This window comes from Bidens hawaiensis, unplaced genomic scaffold (assembly GCF_021521415.1).
Source record: "Bidens hawaiensis isolate Kalapana, Puna unplaced genomic scaffold, B.hawaiensis_p1.1 tig00013983_1, whole genome shotgun sequence".
In the NCBI taxonomy this organism is placed as follows: Eukaryota; Viridiplantae; Streptophyta; class Magnoliopsida; order Asterales; family Asteraceae; genus Bidens; species Bidens hawaiensis.
The window spans coordinates 107,404-116,660 of record NW_027492197.1 but is presented as its reverse complement, the minus strand read 5'-3'; the positions used below and the strand labels follow the sequence as shown (position 1 = coordinate 116,660).

The following is a 9,257-nucleotide window of genomic DNA, read 5'->3' as shown; positions in this document are numbered from 1 at the left end:
ATGTAAGAGTTAGAGTAGCCGACTCTATAATATCGGTGCAAGAGTTAGGGCGGCAGACCCTTATAATATCTATGCAAGAATGTAAGAGTAAATGTATGACTATGTAAGAATAAATGTATAATTATGTAAGAAGTAAGAGTAGATCTATGACTATGTAAGAATAAAGGTATGATTATACAAGAGAAGTAAGAATGTAAGTGCGGGTTGAAGGTAAGAAGAGTATCTTCGGATATGAAAATGTATGTTAAATGTGTAAGACTAACCTGTGACTTGTTAATCCGGAACTCACTCAGCATAGCTGACTTTTAGTATGCACGCAGTTAAGTAAAATAAGGCAGCTGGCTTAAGGAGGGACACATGACAATGGATTGAAGTGGCTAGCATCTGTAAAAGAAGAATGCTATGTATTCTATGGTTTTGTTTTATGTAAGATAATTTGAGATGTTTTAAAGACAAGAATTGAATGGTTTGTAATGCATGATTAACTTTTAGTTATTCCGTGAAAATTTTAATTGACTCTGATATTTAGAACTGTGTTATGAGTAAATCCAACACCAAAGTAGGGTACCCGGGATCGGGCCTTACAGCGTTGGAACCTATTAGGCCAAAACATACGATGCCAAACAGCATACGAGTTAGCAAACCCCAAGTAATCAATAGTAGTCATTTTTAATGATTACAGTCCAATACTTATCATCGAATTCACGATGATTCGTGGATAAATTCGAATTTTCCCATGATTTTTATCTGAAGAAATGATTGATATATGAAAACCCATGGTGATTCATAGATATTAACTACCCATACATGATTTTTTATTTAATTCATGGATTCTCACAATGGCATGTGATTCGTATTTTTACGATAGTTATTGCATAAACCCTTATGATTTCACACAAACATTCTTCTTAATCAAATTGTATTTTATACATGTTGCAGGTTAATATTGCTCAACATTTAAGATCGCTTAGGATTTTTAAATTCATAAATATGCTAAATTGTTATTGCATGTATTATTTAAATTTTATTATATGATTGACTTGATTTTAATGATATAAATAAATTTTATCATCACTTTAATTAGTGTTTAATTAGTGATACAATGCTTTAAGTAATCATCGTATCACCACACTTATTCCTACTATGATTGGGGTGTTACACTAATTTCAAAATTCAATTTCATCCAATCATGAAAACATTTTATGAGATTCTTGGTGTGCAATCTAAATCCATACTTTGTCTAGAAATATTGAAAGCTTTGTAAAGGTGAGTAACAATAATAAACGTGTTTCCTTCCTTGTTGATCTAATGATTATTAATGATGATTAGTGATGAATGTCTATGTGAAATTGTAAGCTGACAGGTTTTGGAAAACAAATCTTAATCCCTAAAGAGGTGATCGTTGTATTTAAAGAGATCGATCATAATGCTCTTAAAGAAGTACTCAATCTCACAAAAGAGATAATCTTGTTACCACATGTACCATGTGCGGCCTTGCTATTAAGCTGAAAGAGGGTAGTTGGGAAATCAAAAAAATCAATAGGTTTTCAGCTAATTGAAAATTTGAGTAGCATAGCTTCCAACTAACTCAGAAAGGAGGGAAACTGTATACTTTCAAAAGCAACCCCAGTGATAACCGTTTTGTACCGATCATGCAAAAACCTAATTTTACCTATAGACAGGGTAAGTCAGGTATCCAAACCAGAGAAGCATGTGGTCAACGTCATACGTTTGTTTGTTTACTTAATTTTATTTAGAAACAATTATCAAGAAACAATTAAGAAGTTTGTCGAGTGCTGATCACACTAGCAGGTTTTGTTTGGAAGCAACGAACACTTAAACAAGTTTAATAACTAACGAAGAATCACACCTAGGGTTCAAGAAGACAGCTAACAAGTAATCTCATGTTATTTAACACATTAATTATTGATAAACAAATTGGGTTAACTGATTAATCTATTCTTAGGCATCAACAAATGTACACATATAGCACTTGTAGCCAAAGGTTCCTTACCAATCTGGCACAATCATGGACAGATGTATGCTTAGCATCAACAAACGTAAACAAACGGCACTGGTAACCAAAGGTTCCTTGCAAGTGTGACACAATCATGGACAGATGTATGCTTCATTGACCCAAACTAAACAGCAAATGCAACGAGACACGTATCACAGCAGTTGGCAAACTAATCATTCTTAATGAAATAAACCTAAACCAACTGAATGCTCAGCAATACCAAACACCAACGTTCATAGATTATAAATCAATAACTATAATCATTCAGCTCCAATACACGAGAAAATACTGAAAAGTTGCACTACTCTACATCTTGGGAATGATTTGAGAGGATTAACCGCGCATCATCTTCGATTAGTTTTCGACTATTGATTCGAGATGATGAACTACGAACCTTGAGGTGATTGGAAGTGATCTGGGGCTCCTGGAATCACCCCCTGTCATCCCAAGACGTCTGGAAGTGAAGGTATCTGATTAGGGTTCGTAAAATAGAACATATAGGTCAAAACCTGTTTTTTTCTCGTTTTTTATGTCCATCACGTATCGCTATGGACATATACCCATTATGTCGCAATGCACGACCAAAGATAACCTCATTTCAGATTCATCTTGTTGAGGAACCTAAAATTCATATATTATAGGTCCGGTAACTCATTTTCTAGCCCAAGATATGCTCGTTTTACTTCTTGACGCTTTGTTGTCCACCCGTCTTGTTTATTTTTAACATCAGCATATGGTTTCTCATCCAAACTCTTCCCAGATCCTTTTAACACTTCCTAAGACTCTAAATCATGGTTGGGTCTTCCCGAGATATCATTCCATGCTTGTACAGGTCTCCAATTTAGCATATTTAACGATCAATGACCTAAAATACAAAAGCACGTATAAAGTGCTAAAGTGCTAACAAGAAACTCAATAAAACTACACCATTAACACACTAATACATGAATATAATACCCAACCATCACCCATGCATTAACATAAATGACTCTATAGAATTAAATACATCTATTTGTGGAGCTAAGCATCTTAAATTCGTTGAGATTTCTTTTTTAGAGGAAAAATTTTCACATTTAAATTGTCTGCTAGATATATTAATAAGATTTTCCTATGCGGAGGCCTTGTGTAGTAAACCCCCACGGGTGGTCATAGTCAAAGTTCTTAACCAACCCTTTTTTCATGCAAGGGGAGCTTGCTCTATTCGTAGATTGGTCCAATTCGTAATTCACTTTTGAAAGTGAGCGCCTAGCGCGAAAGGTTGCTTTACACACACTTGACTTCTACCTTCGTGTGTTCAAGGATTTTTCACATATTCCTTATTTTCTAATAAAGAATATTTAGACGTTGAAGATTCTAGCGAAAAAGTCAAGATCTGGAAGTAGTCAAATATTTGGCCCAGCCGGCGAATATGTCGGGCTACACTTAATATCTTAACTTGAAAGTACGAACAATGAACGCAAAGTAATTAACCATATTGGTAAAACACCTAGTACGGATTAATAGGTGCAGGTCCGTGTATGGGTTGGAACTTGTGGAACACGGGTGATTTTGTTATTTTTGGATTTAACTATGTGAAGAAACATGGATCGATCCAGGTCGGATCTGAGTAAATATCCTCTGGTGATTAAAATGAGCATAAGCACTCTTCGTCTTCTCAGACTCGTCTCATATATGTAAAACAAACGAACCCGTTAGAAGGGGGTCCCTTTTAACGAGTCAGAGACCGGAGAATCTAGACTACCCTTCGACGTTCAATTCAGTATTGGATTTACCGTAGTTACATGTTTGCATGAATATGATGTGTAGGGAAGAAAAAACAACATGCCTCGATGTTATGGAGGAGCTTTTTTTATATATAGGTGAGTAGTGGGTTTGACCATAATGGGTCTTTCTCTATCTTTGAGCTTGCCAATATTAGTTTACATGGGCGAGGTTTAATGAGAGGGTATTCAATTAATCGAATTTCGAATATTCGAATTTTGAGTTTTGAAATTGATTCAAGTTTGAAATAGATTCAACAAATTCGAATTCAATATTGACATTCGAAATTCGAATAGATTCGCTTCTACTTCAGTAAAAGCAATATTTTTCATTCTAATTTCAAAATCGCTACTAACTTTAAGTTTTTTTGAAACAAAATGACAAGTTTGTAAAATAAATAAACTCATTCAAATTAAAAATCCTAATTATTTAAAGTGGTAACGTACAATTATATGGCATCTGACAAATGCATTATGAACTAATAACCAGGATAATGAAACACCATTTTCTAGTATTTATATAATATAAACATGAAAGGGGTTGTTTTAAGAGAGACACACTTTCTAATTTTTTGTTGTAAAAACTAGTCAAATTGGATTTTAATAATCCAAACTTAATATAGTTGTCTGATAATAATCTCAACTTAAAAGTAGCTGTCATCGATCCAAACTTTCATACTAATTGTTTTCATTGGACCTTAGTTAAAAAAAACTTAACGACGTTAAGTTTTTTCCAAATTTCTAACTGATATTTTAGGACTTTTGATCGGAATGAGGATACAAGTTGATTGATGTAAAACTTATCTCAAAACGGTGGCCCAGACGACGAAAGGATGCTTCAAGTCCGGTGTTTAAACTTTTAATTAACAAAAATCATACTGTTTAAAGTACCGTTTTGAGGTAAGTTTTACATCAATCGACTCGTATCCTCATTCCGATCAAAAGCCCTAAAATATCAGTTAGAAATTTGGAAAAAACTTAACGTCGTTAAGTTTTTTTAGCGGAGGTCCAATGAAAACAAATGGTGTGACAGTTGGGATCGATGATAGCTACTTTCTAAGTTGGAATTATTATTGGTCAACCACATTAAGTTGAGATTATGAAAATCCAGTTTGCCTAAAAACTAAAATGATCATGATCATCGACTAGAGTTTGTATTCACGAATACTAGCTTATGTTCGTTTATGTTTGGCGAGTTGCATTCATTTATGTATGTTCAGTTATATTTGTTTAACTTCGTTTGTGTTCATTTACGTCTGTTTAGGTTTTAAACGAACGAACATGAACATGCCGATTTTCTTAATAAACAAAAAGAAATGTCCAATAACATGTTTGTGCTCAGTTAAACAATTAAAGTTAAATTAACAAACACAAATATGTTGCCGTTTGTTTTCGTCCGGTTGTTTTGCAGGCCTACGTATTCAAAGGCAACAATGGAAACATCTTCTCAATAATTGATTCAACTAAAGTGCTTATAACCAAAACCAAATAGTTGTAAAGATGAAAACATTAGTTAAAAGTTGAGGTTTAACCCACAATTGAACCGAACCACGCATAATAATAATAATAATAATAATAATAATAATAATAATAATAATAATAATAATAATAATATTGTGATAAAAGTGTAGAGGGGGGTTGGCAGTATACATGAGTGTTCTTTGGAACAAGTTCACATCTGACTGGCTCTTTTCGGTCAACCCTAAAATTCTTGTAATTCTATCGACAGACAGAGAGACGGATGAAGAAGGATTGAAGTAAGAAACTACCTTCCTTTCCTTGTTGAAGATGAAATTGGAGTTGTTTCTGCTTCTTCTACAGATCGTCGCTATTTCTGGTAATTATATCACAATTGACTTTAGATTACAGAATGCTTCCAATTTATTTTGTCACTAATTTCTTGAAAAATAACACATAAATAAGAAAGAAATTAGGGTTAGGCTTTTACTGCCTCAAGTATCAATCATTAGTCATTCATTGAAGATTCGTGATAGATATTGTAAGTAAGTAAGCATTTCTTGAGATCAATACTTCTTTTCATTATTAAAATACTACTCCATCTTTACCCTTTAGTCACACCAACTTATTGTTTGTTAGATAAAAGCACAAAGTTATGCTTTGTCACGCATTGCCCGTGTTGTACAAATAGCGGTGGGGTATGGAATAGCGATTAATCTGGATTAATCGGATCGGAGTTTATATGTAATTTTTCATATGCATATATATACCAAATTTTATGTATAATATTTTCAATTTTTACCAATTAGCGATTAGTCGGCGACTATTCAACTAGCGATTAATCGGGGATTAGTCGTTGCCTAGTTTGGATTTTTACAACCATAAACTTGTATGTTTGAAAAAGGATTAATGATACGCTAAGTATCACATACAATAGCTGCATTACTGCAAACCACTGTTATCTCATGAGTACCTTGTTTTATAGAACGAATATTATTATTGAGATGAACGTTTCTTGGACCGTTGCAGCAAAACCTAATGGAGTTTGTGTTTCTCCTGGAGGTCGGTTTCCACCATATTCTATTCACGGACAACCTCCAAGAAAAGTAAGCAAGGGGCCCACAGATCTAACGCTTTGTCGGGTGTTTAGAAAAAACACTTGCTGTGATGTCACTCAAACTCACCCTGCCTTGCTGACAGTTAGGAGGCTGGCTTCATCTGGAGAAGCTACTGATGAATGCTTGCATATATGGGAGCTTCTAGAATGTTCCATTTGTGATCCACATGTTGGTGTGCAATCGGGCCCGCCAGTCATATGCTCCTCACTTTGTGACAGGATTTATTCTGCTTGTTCCAATGCATACTTTGCAATGGATGGAAAGAATCAGGTTTGCTGAATATTGTTATTAAAGAAAATTGCGCAAATGGTCCGTGCGGTTTGAGTGTTTGACTATATTGCAAGTTTGGTTCCCAGATTTTAAAGATTGAAAACTTAGTCCAAACATTTTTGAGAAGGTTGCATGTTTAGTCCCCACTGTTAATCCCTGTTAGTCTTTAACGGAAAAGTGATGTCGCGTGCGTTCATTGAGGATAATTGCGTCTTTTCAAATTTGGAATCCTATTAAAATAGTCTTTAAACTCCATAACTCGTAATGTTGCTTTCGATCGATGTTAGGAGTTCTGGAGTTTGATAAAGCATTTTATAGCGATTCGGCATTTGAAAAGACACAATTACCTTCACATGAATGACACGTGACATCACTTTTCTGTTAAATCTAATTGGGAGTAACAGCGGGGACTAAACGTGCAACCCTCTCAAAAATGTTTTGGACTAAGTTTTCAATTTTTATAATCTAGGGACGAAACTTACAACATGGTCAAACCACAGACACCATTCGTGCAATTTTTTCTTAATATTCACACTATATTTACAAAATATCTGACCGATCTGATGTGGCAGGTGCTAGTCCCATGTGGCATCAGTGACACTGTTTGTGGTAGAGCCTCTGAATGGGTGTCAAATGGGACCGAGCTTTGTAAAGCTTCGGGATTTTCAGTAAAACCATTAAATGATATTAAAGAAACCTTTTGTTATGGTGGTAAAGCGAGTCTAGATTCGGTTGTGGATTCATGGAGGACTTCACACACTCGTGATCCAAAGAGCTCGGGATTGTTTTCTGATATTCAGCAGTGGGTCCGGGAAATGCCAATTAACGAACAAGTGTCGTGGGCGGTTGGTGGGCTAGTTCTTACAGCTGGGCTTCTCTTTGTAAGGTTAGGCCCAACTTGATTTGACCCAAACCCTAGGCCTGTAAATGAACTGAACGTGTAGTGAACCATTCAGCTGAAAGTTTGTTTATATAAATGAAGCGTGCACAAAACTTTTTCTTCATTTAGTTAAAAGAACGAGCATTAACACATGTCTAGTTCATTTATGTTCGTTTACATTCGTTCATTTAAGTTGTTTATGTTCATTTGTTTAAGTTCATTTTTGTATATTAATTAAAAAGATTAGGTCCAACGGATTGATGTTCACGTTTACTTATAATAATTGGTGTTTGCTCGGTTGTACTCTTTTGTGTGCATTTGTCTATGTTCAGTTCATTCGTTTACGTTCGCGAACCTTTCGTTTATACTATTAACGAACAGATGTGAACACGCTCATTATCTTAACGAGCGAACACGAACAAGAAAACCATGTTCGTTTAATTGTTTGTGTTCACTCGTTTCTTCAGTTATATTTTAAATGTTTAACATCAAAATGCCTCGTTCTTGTTCGTTCGGTTTGTTTACATGCCTACCTAGCCCGTTTTGACATGTAACCTAACAGGCCCATTATTTGTATATAACCGAGTAACTAAATGCTGCTTTTTGTGTTATAGTAAAAGGAAGAGTCATAATCAGAGGCAACGACAAGCGGCTATACAACGTACTGCGAGGAAGCTTGGTGGGAAAATGAGCCCGAAATATCCGGCTAGTCAAGCAAACCGAAGCTGAAGAATGTGGATGCTGGTTTGATTTGATCTGATATATAACCGTTAGTTATGCTAGCCATGTAATATCACTAGGTTTGCTAAACTCAAAATCTTGTGTTGATTTGAAGAATATATCAGGCTTTCGGTTAGTTATGGTAGTTTTGAGTTCGAGTTTTCCAAAAGTTGATTGGTTTTCTGGTAACTATACTTTGTTCAGCGGAGTGAACCACATGTCGATTTGATGAGTTGCATCAGCAGCGCCCTGAAAACCGAAAGTGTTTTTGCTGTTTTGAGTTTGTACACAGTGGCAGAGGATGTTTTTGGACAATTTTAATCTAGTCTGAATAATGTTTTCTTCTTAATGTTGGTGGGTATTAAAACCTTGATGAATTAGCCTAAAGCTTACGAAAATGCCCATCCTTAAATGTAACCATTATATGACATCTTTGCTGATGAAAGTTGCTTGTCAGGAAGAATATCAAGTTGTATTATTCCTTACTCAACTAACATTAAGCCAGTCAAAACGGGTGGGTCAAAGCAATGGGTCAGAAATCAGAATGGTGAAACTGTGTTCTGGCTAATACCAGATCGTTTTGGAAACTGTATTAAAAATGAGTTCACCCAAGATATGTGTAGACTAGGGGTGGCATTCTTGACCCAAACTATTTCAAATGTGTCAATTTAGATTGTTTTAAAAATCATATGAGTTGGTTTGGGTCATAGATTTTAATAAGGTGGGTCAAAATGGGTCACTTTAAATTCCATCGTCTTATTTTTCAGGTCAAAATGGGTCGATGTGGGTTAGTATCTTAAGGAAAAGTGGTATGTTCGGGTCGAAACGGGTTTTGGATTTGAAACGAGTTCGGTTTAGGTTTTGGCTCGGATTAGGTTTCGAGCCGACACGAGTTTTCGCCTGGACGGGTTGGGTTTCGGTTTCTTTTGTTTCTTTTTAGTCGATTTCGGATTCATTTTTGGTTATTTGTTTCGTTTTGGTCGGTTTGTTCAGTTTAGTTTCTATTCGGTTTCAATTTTTTTGTTTCATTTTGA

The 9,257-nt window shown here is 35.2% G+C and overlaps 1 protein-coding gene across 1 annotated transcript; it reads left to right on the top strand.

Annotated features, from left to right (window-relative positions):
* The first annotated feature begins 6,239 nt into the window (after window positions 1-6,239).
* LOC143545576 (folate-binding protein 1-like) lies at window positions 6,240-8,380 on the top strand. The gene is made up of 3 exons (XM_077037443.1): window positions 6,240-6,623; window positions 7,196-7,509; window positions 8,118-8,380. The coding sequence occupies exons 1-3, from the start codon at window positions 6,240-6,242 to the stop codon at window positions 8,230-8,232; spliced, it is 813 nt and encodes a 270-aa protein (XP_076893558.1). The 3' UTR covers window positions 8,233-8,380.
* Window positions 8,381-9,257: the final 877 nt, after the last annotated feature.

Excerpts from the sequence above, each read along its gene's own strand:
- LOC143545576 (XM_077037443.1), top strand. The coding sequence starts at position 6,240 with ATGAACGTTTCTTGGACCGTTGCAGCAAAACCTAATGGAGTTTGTGTT. Across the intron at positions 6,624-7,195 it reads CAATGGATGGAAAGAATCAG|GTGCTAGTCCCATGTGGCAT; the intron begins GTTTGCTGAATA and ends CTGATGTGGCAG. Across the intron at positions 7,510-8,117 it reads GCTGGGCTTCTCTTTGTAAG|TAAAAGGAAGAGTCATAATC; the intron begins GTTAGGCCCAAC and ends TTTGTGTTATAG.